This window comes from Acomys minous, assembly GCF_964271855.1.
Source record: "Acomys minous genome assembly, chromosome: 10".
NCBI classification, from domain to species: Eukaryota; Metazoa; Chordata; class Mammalia; order Rodentia; family Muridae; genus Acomys; species Acomys minous.
Window position 1 is genome coordinate 110,719,593 of NC_140491.1, and position 24,421 is coordinate 110,744,013.

The 24,421-nt window shown below is 47.3% G+C and overlaps 1 protein-coding gene across 6 annotated transcripts; it reads left to right on the forward strand.

Moving 5' to 3' along the window:
• Positions 1 to 12: 12 nt before the first annotated feature.
• Positions 13 to 24,408, forward strand: LOC311606369 (uncharacterized protein). 6 transcript variants are annotated; one of them, XM_084797683.1, is made up of 5 exons: positions 1,490 to 3,618; positions 7,542 to 7,725; positions 17,342 to 17,426; positions 18,885 to 18,978; positions 24,063 to 24,408. In XM_084797683.1, the coding sequence occupies exons 2-5, from the start codon at positions 7,710 to 7,712 to the stop codon at positions 24,312 to 24,314; spliced, it is 447 nt and encodes a 148-aa protein (XP_084653809.1). In that variant the 5' UTR covers positions 1,490 to 3,618; positions 7,542 to 7,709; the 3' UTR covers positions 24,315 to 24,408. The 6 variants fall into 6 exon arrangements, 3 of the variants coding, with proteins under 3 accessions (XP_084653809.1, XP_084653811.1, XP_084653810.1); XR_014782320.1 differs by lacking the exons at positions 1,490 to 3,618; positions 7,542 to 7,725; positions 17,342 to 17,426; positions 18,885 to 18,978 and adding exons at positions 13 to 1,040; positions 1,338 to 1,473; XR_014782321.1 differs by lacking the exons at positions 1,490 to 3,618; positions 17,342 to 17,426; positions 18,885 to 18,978; positions 24,063 to 24,408 and adding exons at positions 10,393 to 10,776; positions 11,232 to 11,345 and having other exon boundaries at positions 7,603 to 7,725.
• Positions 24,409 to 24,421: the final 13 nt, after the last annotated feature.

The following is a 24,421-nucleotide window of genomic DNA, read 5'->3' on the forward strand; positions in this document are numbered from 1 at the left end:
AGCAATCAGCTTAATTGTCACCAATGTAAGGAAGGTAACAGGGCAACCGCAGGCCCTTTCTGAGGGTCACATGATGGAGCCCATCTTCTCTTTCTATAGGAGTGACGCCCGTTACAGCTCAACAGAGTGATTCCAGGCTTCCAGCTTGGAGCCTTACTGAGCCATGTGGAGCTAAGCCCTGCCAGCACAGAGTGGCCTGACGAGGAGCAGGGCCATTAAAAAACCTACCACATATGTTATTTTTTATGGCAACTGAATTGTGGGGGTACTCTAAGAGACTCTAAGGGGAAATCATAATAAACCATGTGCAAAGCCATTTTGCCCAACCCGTTGCCTTAGGCTGCAAAGGAAATTGAAGATGGTTTTAGACAGCTTGATTCCTCCCTGCCTTTTTTTCCTTATAGGCTTGGGCTCCAGACTGAGGAAAGAGGGTATCTTATTTGATGTAACAACAGCAAGACAGAGGAGGAGAGAGAGACCTCTCTAGCCAGGAAGAACCTAGGAAGAGCTTTGTCAGTGACCCCAAGGCACTGCCTTGCTTGCTCCACTCTTTCGACACCCCTGGGAGTTGCTCTTCTTGAGGAGATAAAAGAGGAAGGGCATAATGGCTCTAAGTTTATCTCCAAACAAAGGGAGGTGTGGGCCCAATAGTCAGAACAGAGTTTCACAGGGAAAGGACTTCAGATGCTAGGGATATTATGATAGCTCTTATATTATTGAGTCATTCTCATGGAACACGTGACATCAGAATACTATGCTTGGGGGTCACCACATCACGAGGAACTGCATTAAAGGGTCTCAGTACTGAGAAAGTTGAGAACCACCGGACAGCTGGGTACCTACCTATTCACTCTACCTTTTTCGTTACAAGGCTAAAAATGGTCCACAAAAACAGCTAATCTTAACTCCTAATATAAACTACAACAAAAGGCCCTAGCCCAGTCTGGACCAAAGTGAATGAGATGACCAGATAATAACAAGGTCCCGAATGCTGAAGAGTAAAGCCCTCTGAGAAGCCATCTCAGGAACCGCCTGGCTGGGTGGGTGTCTCCTTCTCTTCCCTTGCAGCAAGCTGGCCTTTGTGGGAAAGCAGTTATTGCACACTACAGACATGAGTGCAGCTAAATCCGAGCGGACATTTGAAAGTGTGTAGAAATCCATTTCTAGTAACAGAACCACAGATTTCTGCATGCCTCTTTGTTTTCCTGTTGGTAGCTATATGTAGCCAAGTCCATGCATAGTCTCCTATGTCTTCGCTCTGAATTACTCTTAGCCAGTGAAATGTTTTTGTCTATCTCTCACTCTGACGGCAAATGCATTAATTTTCTATCCAACAGTAACAGAAGAGTTGAGTTCGAGGTACCCACTTTGTGCAGAGGCCTGGATGGATGGCCTTCAAGATAAAGGAGTCTGCAGACGCCATCAGCTGATCTACAGTAACAGTCAAAGCCCTTCTCAGTCCTGCCCAAATCGGCATGTGATTCTTTTTTTTCTTTTTCTTTTTTTACTTATTATTATGTATACAGTGCTCTGCCTGCATGTACTCCTACAGGCCACAAGAGGGCATCAGATCACATTATAGATGGCTGTGGGCCACCATGTGGTTGCTGGGAATTGAACTCATGACCTCTGGAAAAGCAGCCAGTACTCTTAGCCTCTGAGCCATCTCACTGGCCAGTCTTTCAGCTTTGTCCTCTTCTCTCTACCCTTTCCCACCTTGGACCTCTGCTCTTCCACTCTCACCTCATGTCCAGCCCATTTCATACACAGCGAGAAGCCTGTTTTTGTTTTCCCCACACTGAAGAAGTTACCTTTCTTCTTCTGGATATTTCTTGCTCATTAGTAAGTTCAGGAAATCTGTCTTTACAAAGATGTGCACAGCAGCATAGTAGCAACAGCAAAGACCAGTAAGCAAGCTGTATAAATGTCCATCAAGAGTGGCAGGCAAGCAAACCATTGTGTTCTTACATGTTGTGAAGGACAAGGGAGCAATTGGATGTCCCCCTCTGTCCCCCTCCCCCCCCCAGACCCATGAGTTCAATGTGGAGTTTTCCGTTAGTGGTGCTATTTTGGGTCTCTAGTACTGAAAAACAGAAAGAGCAACTTCCCTTTCCTTAAGTCTTTGGCAACTACTGCTCCCCTCCCCACTCCCCTGCACTGTCCCTTTGCCTGGGTGCGGGGCAGCTTATCCATTCACCCAATGAAGGTCATTTCTACCATCTCCATGTTTTAGCAACTGTGTCTTCTACAGATGTCCACGCACAGGGCTGTGTGTGGACACATTTCCAGCCTCTTTGGATGTGTACTAAGACGCTCTGCTGTTGTAGCGCGTAGTCATTTGATATTTATTTTTAGTTTGAGTTTTGTAAGTCTGTAAGACAATGTCCAACTGTCTTCGGAAGTGTCTGTCCCGTTGTGCATTCCCAGCAGTGCCAGGGGAGTCTCTGATGTTCTGATGTCATTGCTGTGCATTTCGGTCGCTCACATACGTGCTTAGGTAACTATATATTTAAAGGCAGGCATTGCTCAACAATGAATGTGTGGATGTGATGCTAAGTGCATCCATATTACTCTTTTATCATACTTTTTTGGAGGGCTGTGTATGTGTGGGTGCACATGGATGTGTTTGTAAGCTGGAGGTCAAAGCCTGGTATCTTCCTCAGTCATGCTCCACCTTATTTTCCTTTTTAAAAAATTTTTCCACCTTATTTTTCAAGGTAAGGTCTCTTACTGATCCTAGAGGTCACTTATTTGGCTAGACTGGCTGGCCGAGACACTCCAGGGACCCATCTGTCTTTACCTGCACATTGCTGGGATGACAGGTCTGTGTTGTGGCACCTGGCTTTGTTATGTGGGTGCTAAGATTTCAAACTCTTGATTTTGTGCTTACGCAGAGAACGGTTACAGACAGAGCCATTTACCCTGCCTCTCCTCCACTCTTCAGCAGACGTAACTTCTAGAGTCCCCTAGCCTTTCGGTTTTAGCACTGTTTGGCTTCCTGTGGGCCAGTAGTAGGTATTTGCTGGTTGGAAGGATTCGGTGACCTGTTTGGCCCCTGCTTTGGAGAACCGTAGGGAGCTCGTTTGGACAGACTCACACCAGGCCCAGGGAGCATTCTACACACATACGCACAGAAACACAGGTGCTCTTTTGCTCTATCTCGGAATAGTATGGCTGAGTCTCTCAGAGGTATTTCCTGTCTCGGTGTACTCTGTACTGAGCCCACACTGTGTGCCTGGTGCTGTAACTACTATTTGCCCACTGACTAACGTGCTTGGGCCAGTGTAGAAGTGCAGAGTCAGCTGCTAAAGAAGTTGTCTACCATCCCTGGGCCCATTGTTTGGAGTCATTACCGAGGCTGCCTCACAATCATAGAAACCGTTGCAAATTTTCCCTCATGAGATCAGACCTGTGGCCAGTGCTCCGCAGCCTCCTGCTCACTGTCAGAAACACAGTGCATTGTAGCCGTCATATTGCCAAAGCTTTATGACATCTATAAATTGAAAACTACTACCTCTGACAGTTATGAGCCTATGTCAACACCAGATCATGTTGACTGTTCTGGAATGTGTTTGTGAAAGTACTCTACCAGCCTGGAAGCTGTTGACATCAGAGGCTGTAAGTTAATTAGATGTGGCCCTAGAGCATTGTGGGTCTTGACATTTAAGAACATTTTTTATTCCCTTAAATTCCTTGCTTCAATCTCAGGGTAGGAACTACTTGGATGCCATGTTTGAAAGCAAGAGGACAGTTTAGAGAAAGTGATGTCTGAGCATCAGCGTTTCTTTCCCTTTCAGGAGATTGCAACAAGAGTGGCTACAGGCCATGAAAGTTGGCAGAGTCTGCTGGGAAGACTCCCAGCTTGTGAGAACTGAGCAGGCTCTGTCTGATTCTGTCAGCATCACTTTTGAGTGCGGTGTTGCTGAGAGCTATGTGGTCCCATTCCAGTGGCAGTGCAACTGCCCTTGTGCTTGTGTGTGTTTACTAGAGTGGACATCACGTGCTTCCTTCTCTCTCCCCTCTGATGTGAGGTCCTGCTCTTCATTGTGGGAAGCAGGATATTTCAACCCAGAAGGGACTTGAAGTGCCTCTGCAGCTTTTTTACTCTGAGCAAGTCAAGGAAAACAGAGGGGGCTGACACTTCTATCAGGCTGCAAGGAGAGTGTCTGCCTCCTGAAACCCTTGTCTTGTGACTGGCTCCCTGGTACAGGGCGCTACTCTAAGCCAGAAGATGCCATGCGTGCTTCGGCTCCCAGGGACTAGCCAGAGTGACAGAGGGGAAGGGATGTCCTGGGAAGTGGAAAGCGAAGTGATGAGGTCCGGGCAGGTCCACAGGGGTGTCTGTAGTTAGTTATCTTTCCTCTGCTTGTATAACTGGAACCCAGTTATATCCACTGGGTTCCAAGTGTCAGCAGAGTAGAATGTGCAAAAGCAGGTTCTTGTCATTTGTTTTGGTTTTGCAGTGCTGGGGATTGAACCCGTGGCCTCACATGCCTGAAGCATTCACTTCTAACTGCATATCTACATATCTAACTGCATATCTAACTGCATATCTGCATATCTAACTGCATATCTGCATATCTAACTGCACATCTAACTACATATCTGCATATCCAACTGCATAACTGCATATCTAACTGCATATCTGCATATCTAACTGCATATCTGCATGTCTATCTGCATATCTAACTGCCTATCTGCATATCTAACTGCATATCTGCATATCTATCTGCATATCTAACTGCATATCTACATATCTAACTGCATATCTGCATACCTAACTGCATACCTAACTGCATATCTGCATATCTATCTGCATATCTAACTGCATATCTGCATATCTAACTGCATATCTGCATATCTATCTGCATATCTAACTGTATATCTGCATATCTAACTGCATATCTGCAGCATGGGAAAGACAATCTTCTGAGTTTGTAGATAGTCACCTTTCTGTGACTTTGTGGTGTGTGTGCGTTGTGTGTGTGTGTGTGTGTGTGTGTATCTATGGGTGTGTCTATGGGTGTGTGTGTTTCTATGGGTGTGTCTATGGGTGGGTGTGTCTATGGGTGTGTGTTTCTATGGGTGTGTCTATGGGTGTGTGTGTGTTTCTATGGGTGTGTCTATGGGTGTGTGTGTGTGCCTATGGGTGTATGTGTCGATGGGTGTATGTGTCTATGGGTGTGTATGGGTGTTTTCTGTGCACCATGTCCATGTCTGGTGTCTGTGGAGGCCGGAAGAGGGTGTCACATCCCCTAGAACTGGAGTTACAGACCGTGATGAATGGCCACATGGGTGCTGGGAATTGAACTGGTGTCCTCTGGAAGATCATCCAGTGCTCTTAACCACTCAGCCATCTCTCTATTCCTCCTCTCTGTGATTTTGTAAGGCAGGTAGTAAGGTCTGGTGTCTCTTCCTCTTCATACAAGGACACTAGCTCTATGGCATTACAGCCACACTGGAACGGCTTCAGTTTTTTATTATCTCCGTACAGAACGTGTCTTCAGATGCTGTCACCTGAGAGGTTGGACTGTTAACGCCTGATGTTTGGGGAAGGGGGAGGGGAATTTAATCATTATACCGGACTGAATTCAAGCATTGGGCGGGGTTACTTCTTTTCCTGCTTCTTCTCTGCATCTATGTAGCTTGGAGACTTCCAGTGAACACTGTGGAGGAAGGAGAGACTTTGAAGAAGGCTGGAGCAGTGAGCCCGGATAGATCCCAGGGCTCCTGCCTGTATGCAAGGGTTCTTCTCCATTATAGAAAACAGGCCTTGTGAAGAAGGCTCAGATTTAAATTCCCAGCACATCCTTGGCTGCAGCTTGGGAAGCTACTGGGGGAGAAACCTGTAAACAGAGACACTTGCCGGGCAGCAGGGGCCCAGGCTGGTGAAAAGCTGGCGCTTTGGCAGTCAACAAAAGCCATTCAAGAGGTAAGTCTGAAGAAAACCTGTGTCTAGCTGGATTGGACGACAAAGAAAAAAGGCAATGGAGGCTAGAGAGATGGCTCAGTGGTTAAGAGCCATCTGTCAGCTTTTCCACAGGACCTGGGTTCAATTCCCACCACCCACACGGCAGCTCACACCTGTCTGTAACTCCAGGCCCAAGGGATCTAACACATTCATACTAATGCACCTAAAATAAAAAATGAAAATAAATAAATTAGTTTTTTTTAAAAAGGCAATGGAAGTCTGTGGTGACGTGCAACCTTTTGGCTTGGGTAAATGCTGCCCTTTCTTTGTTAAACTTTCAAGGAAGTGAAAAACAGCTTGAGGTCTCCCTCCGGAAGTATATCCCTGCTGACAGTGGAGCCCTCACCTATCGTTGACCCTTTTGACATAATTATTTTTCTCGTGGTGAAGTTTGGTTGTTGATAAGGCAGAGTGAACATGGACGCAATCTAAAAGGGTTCTCTTGCTTTGAGGGGTGAACATTTGTCATTTTGACCACACAGTTGTCCAGCCCGTTTGATTTCTCCTTGGGAAATGACCTCTCTACCCCGTACTCTGTCAAGCCCGTGTGTGCCTGCCAATCAAACTAAGCCAGTGTGGTCCAGTTCCTGTGGGCCGCTTGATGTAAATATAGGCCAATTAGACTGGCCAGGAAACCAGAGTGGTTTGCTGTTGGGATGGAAAATAATCTAGAATTTAAAGGAATCAGTCTCTACTCTGAGTGGTCTTCTTGATCCCAGACTGTTGCCAGGTAACTCCTTCAGAGCACACAGAGACTTTTTTTTTTTTAAAGATTTATTTATTTATTATTATGTATACAGTGCTCTGCCTGCATGTTCACCTGCAGGCCAGAAGACAGAAGAGGGCATCAGATCACATTACAGATGGTTGTAAACCACCATGTGGTTGCTGGGAATTGAACTTAGGACCTTTGGAAGAGCAAGCAGCACTCTTAACCACTGAGCCATCTCTCCAGCCGCTCCACCCCCACATGGAGACTCTTAAAGCCAACAGTCTTCATTTGGTGGCCAGCGCGCTACTCAGGGGAACTTCAATTAGCAACAGCAGTTAATGATGAGTGAAACCAAAGAAGTTAAAAAAGCAAGGTTAGCACATTTAGGGGCACTTTCAGAAGTATGGGCTAGGATGGCTTAGGTCTTTGTTTTCATTTTGGCAGGTGTGCTAGGGTCTACGTGGCAGGCTCTTGGATCAGAACAATGCCTTAGTATCTCTAACATGGCTCCAGTTGTGCTAAGGGCCTGTTACAAACCCTCCTCTTATTTCAACTCTTTCTCAGGTTAACGTGTTAAGCCTTTCTTTTGAGTTACCCTGGATCCTTTCAGTATGTATTTTCCCCCCTTAATGTACTTGCTCCCCACTGCTTGCTACTAAGGCATCCCAGGTGAGGCCCAAGAAGGGGCAGCAAAGCTCCAATACCACACATATCTTTGGCTCACCTTGGTCCTCAGGAGTAGATGTAAGATGACCCTGCTGCTCCATGATGGACACTCCGCAGTCTGTGCAGGGCTCAGTGCTACTTTGGGGCAAACAAGTAGGTTGTGTCTCCTTAATGCCATTTCTCCCATCCTAGCCTTCGCTGAGAATTCTTGTGGGACTTGGTTCAGTTGCTTGGCCCATTGTCCACCTGTAAGCGGAGAATGTCATCCATAATACTTTTGCAGCGAGGGCACAGACAGGACGTCAAAGACTCTGACTTCTAAAGAGAAAGCAAAAAGCCATAAAGAGGGGTGGACGACAGATGGAGGTGGCCTCAGGTGAGCTTCGTCAACATGACATTAGCTTTCTCTACATTGTTTTTTAGAGGTGCCAGTTGCCAGGCTCCACTGGCAGAGCGTTCCTGAAATGCCAGGGCAAGCTGGAAAGGCTTTCAGCCAGTGTTGCAGGTGCCAGGAGATCACAAACAGCCTCTAATAGCAGCTGGCCCGGCAGCTCACTGCCTTTTCGTTTCTGCCAGATGGCTATGACCATCGGAGTCATCTTCCAGGCCTCAAGAGGGGGCAGGGCCAGGGAGGCAGACCCAGTCTGGGGCCTTGGAGCTCTTGGCCTCTGGCAGTGGTTTGGGAGTGTAACAAATGGTCCTCCCCGCCACATTTAGGCAGGTCTGTGGCCACTTAAGAACTTTAGTTCTGTCAGTAGCGCTGGCAGCCAGGGGCGGTGGTACGACATCTGTTGGTAGTTGGATGAGACATCAGGTCTCTTTGCTCTCGTCCTCTCCTCCTCTCTCTTCCTTTAAGCTTTACGGAATCATGCTGCTCACCTCCTTCCTTCAGATGACCTGTTCCCACAGGCTGAGATCTGAGCTAAGGCATTAGTAAAGTGTCTGGAATTTAAACCGATGCTGTAAAGCGTCACCAAAGGCAGCAATAACCATAGCATGAGATGTGCCTAGAGAGGCGCCTGCTGTGCCTACCTCACGCGCATATCTGATCGGAAATATCAGATTGCTGATACCTTATCCTTTGGTAGCATCTCTTACGCCGCAGCCCTTGTGTTAGGTACCTTCAGGAGGTCCCCAAATAATGTGCTTCTCTCCCTGGAAAGGGACAGGGGCAAAGCCATAAATAACGGAACCTCGGTGTCTAGTATTTAACCCTGGCTTAGTTAGAACTGCACAGTCCTATTCCAGAATATAGTCTTTGCTATCAGGGAAACGCCGAAGCCATTTCTTGTCAGGAAGCACAGACCTCCTTGATGGTCAGCTATCCTTGTAGGTAAGTGCATGTCTTCAGTGACCGGAAAGGCTAGGGAGAGTCTCACCTTTGACCTCATACCTCGGACAATGCCTGCTGACTGATGGTCAGGCAAAGTCAGGGGCTTCTGATGGTTACTTTTAGGGCCCCCTTCAGCTTAAAAGTTCAAGACATGGCATAGCAACTGTCACCCCACTTAACATCTGATTAGCCCATTCCTTGCAGTTTTAGCTAGGTCCACTGAAGCTTATCTGCACAAGACAGAAAAAGATATAAAACCATAATAACTAGTGCTGTGTCTTAGACCCTGCCTCCATCAGAGGACAGCACGCCTTCTCGCTACTCTGTGGGCGTACACCGTGAGAGTGCTGAGAGGCTTTGGATGACTAAGTTAGAGGCCCCATTTGAAAGAAAAAGCAGATACAAGGGAACTAATCCAAGCACCGCTCTATCATTTGGAAGGTACTATAGGATACTATGCTTGACCCTCAGAGCGACCCTGTACACTAGGGGCCACCTGTGTTTATGGCTTATGAATGAGTAAGGTTCAGAAAAGCCAAGGCTTTGCTGCTGCTGTTGAGAAAGTGTCTATGTGGGCCAGGCTGGCTATGGGCTTGTGAGCCTCTGGCCTTTCTTTCTTTCTTTCCTCTTTTTTATTTGACGAGTTTATTAAACATGTTACAAGCCACACATGAGGCCATCCCTTCAGAGAACAGACAGTAGAATCCTCTTATGAACAGAGACCTGAGGGGACGAATTTAGCAACATGTTACACTTGAGAAAAACTCTAAAACTGAGACCCTAGCAAAGAGAAACCACTCTAACTTATGGCTGCATAGAGGAATTGACAGAGGTGGGGCAAGGTCCCAGGGTATCCTCAGGATAGGTATTCAGAAAAAAAACACTGAGGGGGCCTGAACAGTAAATGCTAATATATTGGAGCCCGCCCCCCATTTGCAAAGATCCTTTTCACTTTCGTGAGCATGCCCTTTTGCCTCTTTGTGTGCCTTCAGCAGGATGAACAGGTTGGCCCCATGGCATGGGCACATCGGAAAGACTAGGCCTTGCAGATTCACTTGGCAGGGTGGGCATATTCTGTGGGTCAACCTGATGACGTTTCCTACGTCTCTGTGACATACATATAAATCTATTTTTTTTCTCTTCCTCCTTTGTTGTCGCAGTAGAGATGCAGCCCTTCTCTCCTTGGCCTCTTTGGTCTCTGGCTTTAACACGTTCCTCGGATTCAGGCTCAGGCACCAGCTCTGATTTATGCTCTGGCAGAGCCTCGGGCTCCACCTCAGTCTAGAGCTCCGGCTCTTTACCCTGCTCAAGCTGGGATTCTGGTTTGCACTCGGGCTCAGCTTCCGGTCGGTTTGGGGCTCCGGTTGGAGCTGGGCCTGGGGCTACAGCTGCCGCTCAGGCCGCAGTTTAGGTTCCGGCTCTGCCCCGGGCTCTGCCTCACTAGATGCTTGCTTGGAACTACCACCAAGATCCCATAGCTCACAAACATCAGACGAAGTAGGATCAGAACTAATATTCTGAACCACAGATGTGTGGTGCTCATCACCGGAATCATTTCTTTGGTGCTCAGAATCCCTCAGAGAGGGATTGCCATCTTCTTCTTCATCATCGATAACAATTAGTGGAAGTTTCTGGTCTCCGGGGTGATCAGTGTCAGAAGACTCATCTTTAGTGCTTATTCCAGAGATCTTAGCTCTCTTTTCCTCACAGGGAGAGTCAGAACCAGAGTCTGAGGCAATCACCACACAGCTGGACTTTTTCTGCCCTGGCTTTTGAGGCACATTGATCTCACCCTCTCCGCTGCTGCTGTTGACACCCATGTTAAAGAAGGTAACTGATTTGGTGTCCGGCGCAGGTCACAGCCACCACCCACTCCTGAGGATGGGCAATCTGGCCTTACTTTCTCGAGTGCTCGGCGTATGCTACAATGTGCACCTTGGCTTGAGAAGCTGAGTTCGTGATGGAGGCTGTGAGTCTAAGCTGCGATGCAGATTTCCTTGTGCCTGATCCCTTCGTGGGTTCCCGTCCATCGCGGTGTCCGGCTGTGGAAAGAAGGCAATGCCTATAACGACAATTTCCACGGATGTCGGCCGGGTGCGTAAAGAATGTCCCAGGTACCATCCGCTCCACCCCTGAGGTCTTTGTGTAACACGGGGTAGGGAAGAGAGGGCAGTTTAGAGAATTCCTTGGAATGGGTGATGAGAGCTGACTTCCGCCAGCTCTCTGTGTGCTGGCTGCTTGGCTGGGGAGCTGTCGTGTAGGGACAGTGCAGGGAGCCGTGGAGCGGGGACTGGGGCACCCTGTTACCGGGGAAGTCAGCCTCGGTGGGGCTTCCCTCTGCAGGCCCCTGAGGAAGGCTGAGGCTCTTGAAAGATTTCCAGGGCACGCTGCGCTCTTGTTGGGTCAGAGGCCTCTGCTTCAGTGAGCCCCGGAGGAAGGGTTGGAGTAGAGCTACTGTCTGAAGGTTCAAGGCCCGGTGAGCTCCAACCTTTTGAGGAATGAAGTGTTATTCTACACTGGGCAGCTCTGAATCTGCTCTTCCGCAGCAGGAGCCAGAACTCAAACTGATCTCTGCTGTAGCGGCTCTGAAGGCGTTAAGACAGTTCAGTTCTCCAACGACGTTAGATTCTAAAGTTTAGAAGACTCGCTGTTGGCACGTGGGGAACCAAATTAATGTTGTATGACTCCTATGTTCTGCTTAATTTAAGGCATGCGCGGCCTGAAGTTTATTTGAAAAAAAAAAAAAGTTAATAGACTCCTTGAGACAATAGCGATCCTGTAACTCGGGCTTATTCAAAACTACCTGTGAGATTTCAGAGGCTATGGGATCAGATGGTCACAGCGTACTTGGCTCTGTTCATTCTCTCTCTTGGTGCTGTCTGCTCAAAGACCCTGCATGAAGAAGAAGAGCGTGGAAACCAGATGCCCTTACTTGAAGAGTGAGGGCAGGTCACTCAGGAGCCAGAAAGTGGGGCAGACTGGGAAGAATGTGTGGGTAACTTATAATGGAGTTACCTTTTTTAAGGGTTTGATAGAATGTGCTGTGTCTATCATTCATTTATTCATTGATAATTAATTTCATTCAAAGGTGTTTTCTAATAATGTCTTTGTAATATGGATTTGAAAAGCACATCTGTAGAACACACCGGTGCTTTTGTGAAAAATGGCATACACTACGTGTGTGCATATAAGCACAGACACACCTCTGAAGGGCACCTGGGAAATCGTGAGCTGTGCGTCTCTCCAGGGAGGAATGAGATGGAGCCACACAGGAAGGAGTCGTTTCTTACTATTGTGTACCTTTCTGCTCTCTTTGAGTTTTTCTTACGTACCCTAAAATCTTTTGTCTGAGTAAAATGGACATCCACTGTAACCCTTTTGGTTGTTCTTGTTAATTTGAAGCACCACACTTTAATTATATTTAAAAAAAAAACATTTAAAGATGATGTGTATCTGTGGGTAGGTATGCACACAGGAGTGCAGTGCTCACGGAGCCCAGAAGAGGGTGCTGGATCCAATGAGCAGTCTATTGTGGGTGCTGGGAGTTAAGCTTGGGCCCTCTACAAGAGCAGCACACACTCTTAACTACTGAGTCATCTCTCCAGCCCTAATGCATCCATTGTTTTTTTTTTTAAGATTTATTTATTTATTTTATGTATATAAGTACACTGTCTTCATGCACACCAGAAGAGGGCACCAGATTTCATTATAGATGGTTATGAGCCACCATGTAGTTGCTAGGAATTGAACTCAGGACCTCTGGAAGAGCAGCCAGTGCTCTTAACCACTGAGCCATCTCTCCAGCCCCCATGCAGCCATTGTTAGTGGTGTGTTCAAAGAGCACTGTGAATGTTTGTGAGTACCTTAGCTAGACCATGAGGATAATTGGATGATATGTGACAACACAAGTAGACACTGGCTGTTCGGTTTTGCTTATTGTGATAAACAGCCATCAAAGGGACTCATCTGGACAACTAGAAGTCTTAGAATACTCCGTCCTGATGGACATCTTTACTGGCCACCTCCTGCACAGGCACGGACAGGATCCTGGCCTTTTCATCTCTTCAGGTCCTACTTATCCCAAGACGGCAAATGACCTAATGGGTGCATTAGATTTCCTCTGCTGTGCTATTACTTTAGCTTTGTTGAAAATTTTGCATCAAACTCTCTCTTTCTTTTAAGTGAAGATTTGGACGAGAGTGCTGCATGAGGCTTTAGCAGATTAGGCTTAAAAACCAAAGCAGAGGCCTGGAGAGATGGCTCAGTGGTTAAGTGTGCCGCCTGCTCTTCCAAAGGTCCTGAGTTCAATTTCCAGCAACCACATGGTGGTTCACAACCAATGTGATCTGATGCCCTCTTCTGGCCTGCAGGTGTACATGCAGGCAGAGCACTGTATACATAATAAATAAATAAATAAATCTTAAAAAAAAAAAAATCAAAGCAGAGTCCCTTATGTGAAAGTTCCACGTCCTGAGCCTGAGACAGACCTTCCTCGTTGACTCTAGGCAGAAACCAGTAAATCAGAATTTGAGAAGTAACAGCAGGATTCCTGCCCCAGCCGGATTCAGTGGCTGGATAAGGAAGGCCCGCTGCTTCAATTTTTTCAGAAGGGGACTTGGGGGGAATGTGTTTTCCTATACTGTGCATTTGCATGCTGACACCTTGGTGGTTGGCATGCTTCCACACAGCCTCACTCATGTGTCAACTCTTTCTACATGTGTCCTCACCACACCCAAATGAAGCAGGGGACACGCTCAGGACACGCTCAAGACATTCTCAGGACACGCCCAGGACACACTCAGGATACACTCATCTTTATTTTAAATGAAGCCCTAAGGAGCTGAACTACAATGTGTTTAAGGTCAAACTCAAGCTGGAGCTCACAGCTTCAGGCTCCCCTATATTTCCAAGCAAAAGTGCTGGCATCAGTAACATTACGGACGTTTATTGCTCGGCTTAACTGACACTGGGAGAAGCACCTGGCTGACAAGAGGTTTTGACAGTCCCGCCACTCTCCCCACCCTGAGGTTGGTCATGGCCTTAGAGTAACTATCTTCTGTGAGGTGCTTGCTTCTGTTTTATTAACCTCACACATCACCTCCTTTGATCATTTGCGCATTCCTCCATTACGTGAATACATATGAAATAATACAGAAATATGAGGCTGCCAGTAGGAAGGCACAGGGCTTGCTTTCCTGTCCCCTCTGCAGGTTTGACTGAGGGATTCATTCTGTTGTCCCTGCCTTACTAACTGCCCCAAGGAAACATCACGCCACTCACCGCTCTGCCAACACAGCCAATTTGACACTGTGATGGTTGTGTTAGTTGTCAACTTGACTGAATCTGGAATCTACTAAGAGACACACCTCTCCTAGAAGGTTGTCCTGAGGGAGGAAGTCCCCCCCACCCCCCGCCCCCGCAGAGTGGGCAGCACTTTCAGCATTAGCCTTGGTATGAGGAGGCCTTAGGAAAAGACTGTTGTGAACTCACAGCTGAGAGTTTGTGGTGTTTCTGGGTGTGAGGGTCCAGAGAGCCAAACCGAGAACTCCCATGGCCCTCTGCCGCTTACTCAGGTTGCATTCAAGATCAGTGCTCTCTGTGGCACCCTATTAGGCCTTTTTCCAAGCCCAGGCTTATGTCTAGGCAAAGCCCAAAGCATCAAGGAAGAGGGAACAGTTCAGGTTGGCTCCCAGATTGATTACATTAAACACCATTTAGTGCAGTGGTTTCCAACCTTCCTAATGCTGCGACCCTTTTATACAGTTCCTCATGTTGTGGTGACTCCCCCAACCATAAAATCATTTATTTCCAACTTCATAACTGTAATTTTGCTTTTATGAATCTCAATGTAAATATGTGATATGCGGGACATCTAATATACCACCCCAGAGGGTTTTAAGATCTGCTGATCTAAGCCGGGCGTGGTGGCGCATGCCTGTAATCCCAGCACTCGGGAGGCAGAGGCAGGTGGATTGCTGTGAGTTCGAGGCCAGCCTGGTCTACAAAGTGAGTCCAGGACAGCCAAGGCTACACAGAGAAACCCTGTCTCAAAAAACAAAACAAAACAAAACAAAACAAAAAAAAAGATCTGCTGATCTAGACAGATGTGCAAACATCTGCCCGATGAGTCAGTTTCCCCTTACCATCAGACTGAGGGGCAAGGGAGCTGAAATTGCCCAGACCTACTGGCTTTCTGGAGGTCAAATAGAGCAGCTGGAGCTTGTCAGCCCTTCCTGACTGATCATGAATGGGGTTTCCTGTGCCAGGACAGACAGAGGCTTTCTTTCTAGAACAAAACTCACTTTTATGTACTTGAATGAAGATCCAAGTAGTTCCAAGCTTTGACTATGAACAGTGGTGATGTGTTTTGGGGTAACTGTAAATGACCACCTTAGCCTGGAATTCTTTTTTTTTTTTTTAAGATTTATTTATTTGTTATTATGTATATACAGTGTTTTGCCTGCCTGTATACCCGCAGGCCAGAAGAGGGCATCAGATCTCATTATAGATGGTTGTGAGCCACCATGTGGTTGCTGGGAATTGAACTCAGGACCTCTGGAATAGCAGGCAGTGCTCTTAACCTCTGAGCCATCTCTCCAGCCCCTGGAATTCTTACTAACAACAAATAAAAATCTTTCATTTCCTCTAGAATGCATTGGGATCTGAGATTTTACAAATTCCATGTGTCACCTCTGTAAGGAATATAGAGACACTTCAATTTTCCAGATGAGATACCTAGAATTCTTAAGATGTCAGATAACTTGCTCCAGGTCGTGGAGATGGTGCATAACAAAGCCGATGCTAACAGAACTCTGTCTGCTTCTACCCACCACAGCACATTGTAGGAGACGGTAGAAATGGCTCTCCTACCAAGACTGGGTGTCAGGGTAAAGGAGCAATATGATTATTTTGAGGTGTCAAGAGTGTCCCTTCCCTTTCTGGAAATTGCTGTTTCCTAACCAAACTTATGGAGAAAGAAATTGATAAGATGGAGAGGTGGCTCACGGGCTCTCTGCTGGACACTGGTTTAATCACTGATGCACACAGCATTGCTGAGGAGAGGGCAAGCTTACCAGACCAGTGGGAGCCATTTGTACTGCCAGCTGCCCACCCCACAGACATTTTACAGAGGCAGCCGCACTTTGCGTTCGGAATGCTGTTCACTTGGCCTTCATTTTGTAAAAGCTTTACCCCAAATTCCAGATCCTGCACTGTCCCGTAGGAAGGACATAAACTGGAGCTATGTGACAAGTAGTGGGGCAGGCATGGCTGCCTCAGGCCCCTGAGTCCCCGTATAAACTCACGCCACTTTGCCTTCTCCAAACAGTGATGTCTGCCAAAGCCAGATATGGGAGATGTGCGGCGGCTGCCTGTGGATTCTTCTCTTGCCCTCCAGATGACCTGTGAAACAGAAGGGAAGGCATTTTGGGTCAGGCAGATTTGTCTTAAAAAGTAGACATTTTTACTGGTACTGGATTTTACAGAAAGAATTATAACTTCCTGAGTCACAGGTTCGTTCCCTACCCAGGAGCCCCAAGGGGATACTCTGTACCTGCATACAAGGGCCCCCGCATGCAAGACGCTGAGCATCCAGCATGCCTGTGGAAGGGTACCTAGGCTGGCTGAGGGATAGGCGCGGGGAGGCTGTTGACTTGGGGGTTTGTTCTGGAACCATCTGTGATATGGCAGCGGAGTGAGCATACTGCACTATCTCTGATGTAAAAAGACGGACGTTATGGAGGAAGTGGCATAGGAAACCCTAAAATGATGATGTTCAATTCAAAACAACGTAATACCAGGATTGGGAGTATTGACTTTTTGCAAGTAGGTTCCTTGAAGTTATTTTTAATAAAGCATACTATGAAGAATTTCAAGGCTTTAGTAAAAATAAACAATGTTTTATACATAAGAAATGTATAAACATATTTAAGTATCATACAAAAGGCCAGGAGGTGGTGGCGCATACCTTTGATCCTAGCACTTGAGAGGCAGAGACAGAGGCAGGCGGATCTCTGTGAGTTCGCGAGGCCAGCCTGGTCTACAAAATGAGTCCAGGACAGCCAAGGCTACACAGAGAAACCCTGTGTTGACAAAAACAAACAAACAAACAAACACAAACAAAAAGGTTGGAATTAGAGAGGAGGCCAGTTTAACCTAAACATTAGGCGACCAAAATATTAATCATTACAGCAATGAAAGTAGCAGAATTTCTGGGCCCGAAAGAGCGTGTAACACAAACACAGGCCGACTGAAAACTGGCACTGTGAGACTGGGTTCCTCGGATCACTACTTGCATGTAGTTTGTTCACTTTTTCAGATGGTGGGATGGACTCTTAAAGCCACGGCTCCTATAGTGTCTCCCCTTCCGGGCTTCAAGGTTTCTGATGCAGACTCTCCTGACTTCAAGGAGAGATGCTAACCCAAGAGAGGGGAGAGAGAGGAGAAGGCAAACTGAAGGGAGAGTCTGGGGACGGGGGCTCCCGGGACTGAGGGTCACTGTTGAGGAGGAGGTGGCTCCTGGAACTCAGGGTCATCTGTACGGTCGTGACAATATGCATGGCTCCCTGGGGCTGGGGCTGTCTGTCCCCTCTGTCAGCACAGGAGAATCTGGATGAGGAGGGATGTTGACTCCAAGGCTGATGTTTTTGCTTCTCGGCAGCCTGTTTCTGGAGGTGCAGGCAGAGATGGACTTGCTGTCGTTTGCAGTGGCGCTGCCTCTGTGGTGACATTGGCCCTGGAATAAGGTAGTTTGGTTACTTTTCTGGCCTCATGTCTCTGAACATGATTCCTTTAAAGTGTTGTGCTCTCCAGAGACCCTGCCTTCAGCTCCACAGGGCATTAAACAATTTGGGGCCAGAAGAAAACTGGCCCCAGCAACATATGAAGATGCTGAAATGGATATGCTTTTCTTTTTATTGAAGCTGTTTGCACACGTGCCCGTGATATGAATTTGAAATGCCCTAATCAGATAAAAAAAACCTCCCTGTTTCCAGTTACCCCAACAATGGCTGCAAAGCATTTAACCTGTGCCCTTTTGTGCTAATGACAGAGCCACAGTGAGCCACTGTAGCCAGCTCTCCTCGGTCTCTGTCATGATGCCGTCCACCAAGGCAGAGGCCAAGGGGGAAACGTCATTCCATCTGACTCCAGCTCTGCGAACGTGCGTGTTTCAGCACCTATTTAAAGCACAGACACACAACGACGTGCCTTTATGGGAGCACACAGGGGCCACTACTGCTCTCACATTTTGGCTTGGAGGCTAACGTAGCCATTAACCTCTTGAAATCTCAGTGGACAAAGAACACCATAAAGTTTTACAATGGTGGGACTGAAGGTTGAGAATGTAAGCGTCACTATAAATATTAGGAACTGCTGTATGTTACATGCTGGAGAAGTTCTGTCAGGGTTGATTAAAACAGCTTAGTTATTGCCTGTGACTAGAAGATTCCATTTCTTCCGAGAGGTGTGCAAAGACCAGGCGCAGTGTCTTTGGCCTCCATCCCACTGTGCTTAGACAATGCCAGCAGGGCTTTGTATGCGCTTTCTGTGCCACCACCGTGCACAGTGTCATTCCTCTTTTAGGTCTCTGTGGCCAGCAGCAAAGAGGATCTTTCTGCTATTGCTGTTTTGTTTTGAGACAGGTCCATCTTGAACAGGCCAGGTTTACAGGCATGTACCCCCATGCCAAGCAAAACCAGTCATTGTGAAGTAATCAGTTTCTCCCATGCTTAGGTCCATCCTGTCAGACTCATATTTATGGGACAAATCCCACTGAGGTGCGGGGCAGAGAGAGGAAATGTGTTAACACTGGGAACCAGGCTGAGACCTGGAAGTTCTGAATGAAACCAAATGTTTTGGTTGACAAGTGTGATTTGGCTTTTTATTAAACCTTGCTCTCCTGGGGGGCTGTAGACACCGCAGACGAAGCCTTCTCTGCTGGGTTGAGCTGCTGTTAGTCAAAGTGGTGAGTTGAGTGCCTTCTAGTGTTTTCAGTGTTGCCTAGACGGCCTAGAAACAAAGATGACGCAAGAGGGCAATATCTGTCTCTTAATTAAGTCAGCAGCATTTCCAAAGATATTTTTTTTCAAATAGCCCATGAAAGGACTCGCTCAGGACTCACGTGACAATAGAGATTCTTGAACATGAATCCATCCGCTGCCCTTTAAGTGTCGAGCCCTTGACCGATGCTGTCACCTTCACAGGCCCGGGTGTCTACTGGACGAAACAAAAGGGACAGAGTCACCGCTCTCCTCTGACAAGAGGAGGAAACATCTGCAGAGAGTCAACGCTCTTGCGGTGAGAAATGCTCCATGTCATATATTTTCTTTAATAAAGACTAAGCTGGCTATCCACTAACCCAATTTCAGCATGTGACCTGCAACTCACAGTCTTAATTACACAGAGGAAACGTGAGCAGGTTCATCAATGTGGTGAAAAGGAACAGTGACCCTACCTGCCAAGTGACAAGGTGGGAATAATTAATCTGGTCAATTAAAAAGAAACAGATCATTTAAAATGCAAAGGCATCCATGTGGCGCATTGTCTGCTGCTCTCCAGAGTGCCAGACTCTCTCCATCCATTCCGCCCTTCTCCGTACATTTTCAAATAGGAAACTCCTTCTGTGCTTAAAATTATGACCTGTTTCTGTCTTTATCCTAAAATATTTATCCATCCAACATGTATTCTAGAAACTGCCCCCTGGGGGCTATTGAGTCCCCAGCACCACTGCAGTAGTGTTCTTTTCTCTTTGTGGGGTTGCTATAGTTTACTTCCCGGTCATGATTGTTTGCCTATTTTTTTTTTCCTGTGGAATTTTTCATGCTTTAAAAGTGCTAGCGTCTGAGCCACACGGTCTGGCTTATCTAATCCCATTTATGATCCTATAACCTTGAAGTATGCCACAACCTGGCTGTCAGCACCACATCCTAAATACGTAGGGTGGCGTGTTTGCTTTGTGGAACAGGAAATTAGTCAAACGGTTACTTTCCCACAAAGGTTCATAATTCCTCGTGACATTTACAAGCCAGTAGTAATGCTCGGACACAAAATAATATCAGAACACCTCTGGGAGAAGTGAGAGCTTATCAAGAGCGAGGCCACTGCACTCTGGTGTTTGCAAGCGCCCATTGAGAGCTTGGCTGCAACAGCGAGGAGAATCCACAGGTGCCGACTCTGCTGCAGTCAGTGTGGGTTAGTGTGGCCTTGCTGCAGGAGGTCCATGGAGAAAAGAATACATCAGTGTCTTAATCCTTTTCAGCTGGTGCAAACCCAGGCCCTGGACAGACACTTACATCACTGATATTGCAATCATAGCAAAGCTTTAAAAAAAAGATCAACATCTGGGGTTTTGAGTCCGCTCAAAGGAAGGCTCGTTATGGTGAGAATCTGGTTCTGGTTGCTAAGGAAGGAGAATTCTCATCTGAAAAAAAAAACACCCAAAAAATAAAAAATAAAAAAACCCAACTCAAATGCTTTGTGGTGGAGTGCAAGGTGATACCGGCTGTTTCCTAGGTGTTAGACTTGGCAAGTCAGACATCACCAGGGTGGAGTCGAGACCCCGTGCTGGCCGAGCTCAGACTCAGTGGTGCGTATTGTCAGCTCTGCAGGAGGCCCGCTGCGGCCATATGTGCGCTGCTGAGTGAAATGGGATAAACATCTGCTGCCAGGAATCTAATCCCTGGCAAGCAGGCTGGCCCAAGGCCTCCTGTTTCCAAAATCAAAATCACCAGAGGAATTCCCCTTCCTGCAGTTCCAGCCAGTAGTTTTATAAAAGCATAAAGCATTGCCGTACTGTGGTTTATAATAATCCCTTACATTTGTAAAGCATTTTACAGTTTACTGAGCGCTTTACAGACGTTATTTCATTTGAGCCTTCTAACAGCCCTGGAGAGTAGCAAGGCACAGATTCAGCGATTGGCTTTCCAAAGATGGAGAAAGGGAGTCCCCCGAGAATGATGCCACCAACTGGGCATGCTAGTCTGGCTTCCGGTCCTCGTACACCTGGCCTGGAACTCTTCAGGGAACTAGGAGGTCCCGGGAAGTGACCATGGCTGAAGTTAATGCGTCATTCTGCTTGGTTTTCTTTGATTTCCGCAAGCATCAGTGGCTGGGCCTTGGGTCTTTTCCTTCAAAGACAGCAGGGGAAGGAAGAAAGTTGGAAGGCAGCAAGCAGGGAGTTGAAAGGTGCTAGGCATGCTGGGTGCAGAGTCTGCTGTGTAAGGACCATCAGAGCTGCCCGTTCACGGTCAGCATGCATCACTAACATCAGCCGAGGTCCTTCCCCGCACAGAGGAAAGGACTCCTTGTCCATCTGTTCTCAGAGACTGTCACCATGGCACACGGCAGAGAAACAGGCCTTTCACCTGGAGCCTCTGGCTTGTTCTCATTCGTCAGCCGACTTAAAGAAAACCTCTACAGAGGCTTGTACAGAAAATCCCCTCTGGCGTGGGGAACAACCGGGAACCCAAGCATACTTGTCCAAGTCTGTGCGATGGACCAAAGCAGATGCTGCAGATGCTGTGGGCTCTTAACTCCGAAATGTGGAAATCCCGTTCTTAAAGAGACCTGACTCAGATACTTGAGCAGATCTGCTGGTCCTGTCCCCGTGTCTTTGTGTCCTTTGGTTCTTATAGGAAAACCTAGTAGTTGATTGGCCACTAGAATCAAATGCCAGCGCCCTCTGCTCAACAGGTTAACTTAAGCATCCACGGTGGAAGAGCTGTGCCTTGTCTGAAAACAGTGGCCTATTAATAATAATAATAAAGGTTTCAACTGGTTGTTTTAGTTCAATGAGATCATATGTGTAAAATGTCTCTGATGGTGCCTAGTGTGAGCTAAGGGCTCTCTCAGACACTGCATGAGGAAACTCTGTAAAGCTCACAGAGGGCTGCTCCAGTCAGCTTCTTCCTGTTGCCCTGACAATGCTCCATTTATGGAATGTGGTATGTCGCTTCTCTCTCTGTCAACCTTAATTCAGACACGCCTTCTCAAAGTCCCCCAGGAAGATGCACAAAGCAAAAGGCACATTGCCTGATACAACTGAGCCACGATCCTTCATAAAGCAATGAGAGGTTGAGGAATACAACAGGTTTTGGCTGTGGTGTATCTGCATTATCGATGGCAGCATAGGACGTGCACCAGGCAACGTTAAGCAGGCCATGAGGACTCTATTCAAGGCTATGGAGGTTGGTGAGAAGCCAGAACTCAGCCTGAATTCAACTCTGATGAAAGAGGGCATAGGAGTCTTAGGCAGTGGCAGAGGCAGGTCGAGCCATCTGTTATGTGGCTTCAGCCAAGAGAAAGCCACCTTCTCAGGTCTTCTCAACAGATGGTAGTTTTATAGGGTGGATGCCAGTAAAGTTGGGCTCCCGTCATTCCACAGGAGAGGGTGTGTGGCTCAGACATAGGAAAGATGACCTCTCCTTTGATGATTGTCTTTTGAGCCATCGTTCCTATGTCCTTGAGAAGACTTTCTTTGGTAACAAGCAAGAGACTTTAAAAATGATCTATGTATTCTTGAGGTGTGTGCATGGCCTACACACACACACACACACACACACACACACACACACACACACACACACGTCCCCTTTAAAAACATTCCAAGAAAAGAGAAGTCAGAATTTAGGATGGGAAAAGAAACAAGCATAAACAAACAGCTTGTCTGAAGTGTAGCCATGAGGAGGGGCATGCCAAGGCCATTTTGGGCAGTGGTGTTTTGGAGCACAGGTGGAGAGAGGAAGAGTGCCTTTCTAGAAGACGGAGAGATGGCTCATGGTTAGGAGCACTGGCTGCTCTTCCAGAGGACCCGGGTTCGAGTCCCAGCACCCACACGGCAGCTCGTAACCATCTGTGATTCTGGTTCCAACGGATCTGACACCCTTTATGGCCTTTGGCAGCACTTCATACATGGGGTGCACAGACGGACATGCAGGCAAAAAACAAACAAACAAACAAACAAACAAACCATACACATCAAAATAAATATCTACTTAAAACAAAACAAAACAAAACAAAAAAGGTCTTCCCATAGAACTCCTCTGACAATGCACAGAAGCAATACAGGTCCCTTTAGTGCAGCCAAGGCACCTCCTTTGTCTGTGGAAAGAACGACACAGCAGAGGTGAAGTCAAGACTCTAGGTAATTTGGACTTGGCCCTAAAGCCCGAGAGAGATGCCCTGTACAGAAATTCTCACAGGAAGACTCCTTGTGAATGTCCACAACCCACTTAGGTTATAACTAGTTCACCCACCCTTGGATGTTCAGCACGGTCTGCCAGGAAGCCCTACTGCCCCCAAATCTCCAGTCCCTTACTCTGCAAAAGCCACCCAGGACTTGAACAATGGTTAGGGACACCCATCAAACTGCATGAAACAGTAAGGAGTGGGGAGCTGACATCTGGTTGGAGCCACTTGCCACTATTTCTACCAGGCAAGCAGGCATGATACCTCCCCTCTTGCTGCCACCCCATTAGTGACCACAGTGATTTTCAGCAATGGTGTAGCTTTGATTGTTATTGAGGAGTGCTTCTCAAGTCTACAAGAAACCTGTTCCCTTTTTCCCTTTATCTTCTGTCTCTCCTCCGCTCCTACTTGAAGCAATAAGTCCTGTCTTTGTCTAGAACTATGTTTGGCTTCTTGTCTGCTCTGTCTTTGGAGGTAGCTTTAGGAGAAGGAGGTTGCTGGGCTATTAAAAGGAAGTCTATCACTCAGGGGCCACTTTGACCTTCCACTTGTGTGAGAAGGTGTTGTGTGAGAGGGTGTTGTGTGAGAGGGTGTTGTGTGAGAGGGTGTTGTGTGAGAGGGTGTTGTGTGAGAGGGAGTTGTGTGAGAGGGTGTTGTGTGAGAGGGTGTTGTGTGAGAAGGAGTTGTGTGAGAAGGTGTTGTGTGAGAGGGTGTTGTGTGAGAGGGTGTTGTGTGAGAGGGTGTTGTGTGAGAAGGAGTTGTGTGAGAAGGAGTTGTGTGAGAGGGTGTTGTGTGAGAGGGTGTTGTGTGAGAAGGAGTTGTGTGAGAGGGTGTTGTGTGAGAGGGTGTTGTGTGAGAGGGTGTTGTGTGAGAAGGAGTTGTGTGAGAGGGAGTTGTGTGAGAGGGAGTTGTGTGAGAGGGTGTTGTGTGAGAGGGTGTTGTGTGAGAGGGTGTTGTGTGAGAGGGTGTTGTGTGAGAAGGTGTTGTGTGAGAGGGTGTTGTGTGAAAGGGTGTTGTGTGAGAGGGTGTTGTGTGAGACGGTGTTGTGTGAAAGGGTGTTGTGTGAGAGGGTGTTGTGTGAGAGGGTGTTGTGTGAGAGGACATATTGACGAGGCTGCCCACTCGCAAGTCCATGGGCTTGGGAACTGTAGAAATAACTCATTGTTATAATGAAGCTCTGTTTTGTCCTTTCAAAGGAACCTCTTCCAGGAGCTGAGGAGGTGATGGCTCAGAGGGCGGAGCATTTGCTGTGCGAACCTGAAAACCTGAGTTTGGACCTCAGAGTTTACATAAAGCTGGATGCAGTGGTGCCCACGTGTGCATCTCAACATCGCTGTGGGGGAGATGGGAGCCAGAGCCGAGATACTCTCCAGCCAGCTGGCCTGGCACATGCACTCGTGAATAACAAGAGCTACTCCATCTCAAAACAAGGCAGGAGGCAAGAGTGACACCTTGAGGTTGTCCTCTGACCTCTACACAAGCAGTCTGGCACATGCTACCTCTCTGTGTCTCCTCCTCCTCCTATCCCTCCTCCTCCTCCTCCTCCTCCTCCTCC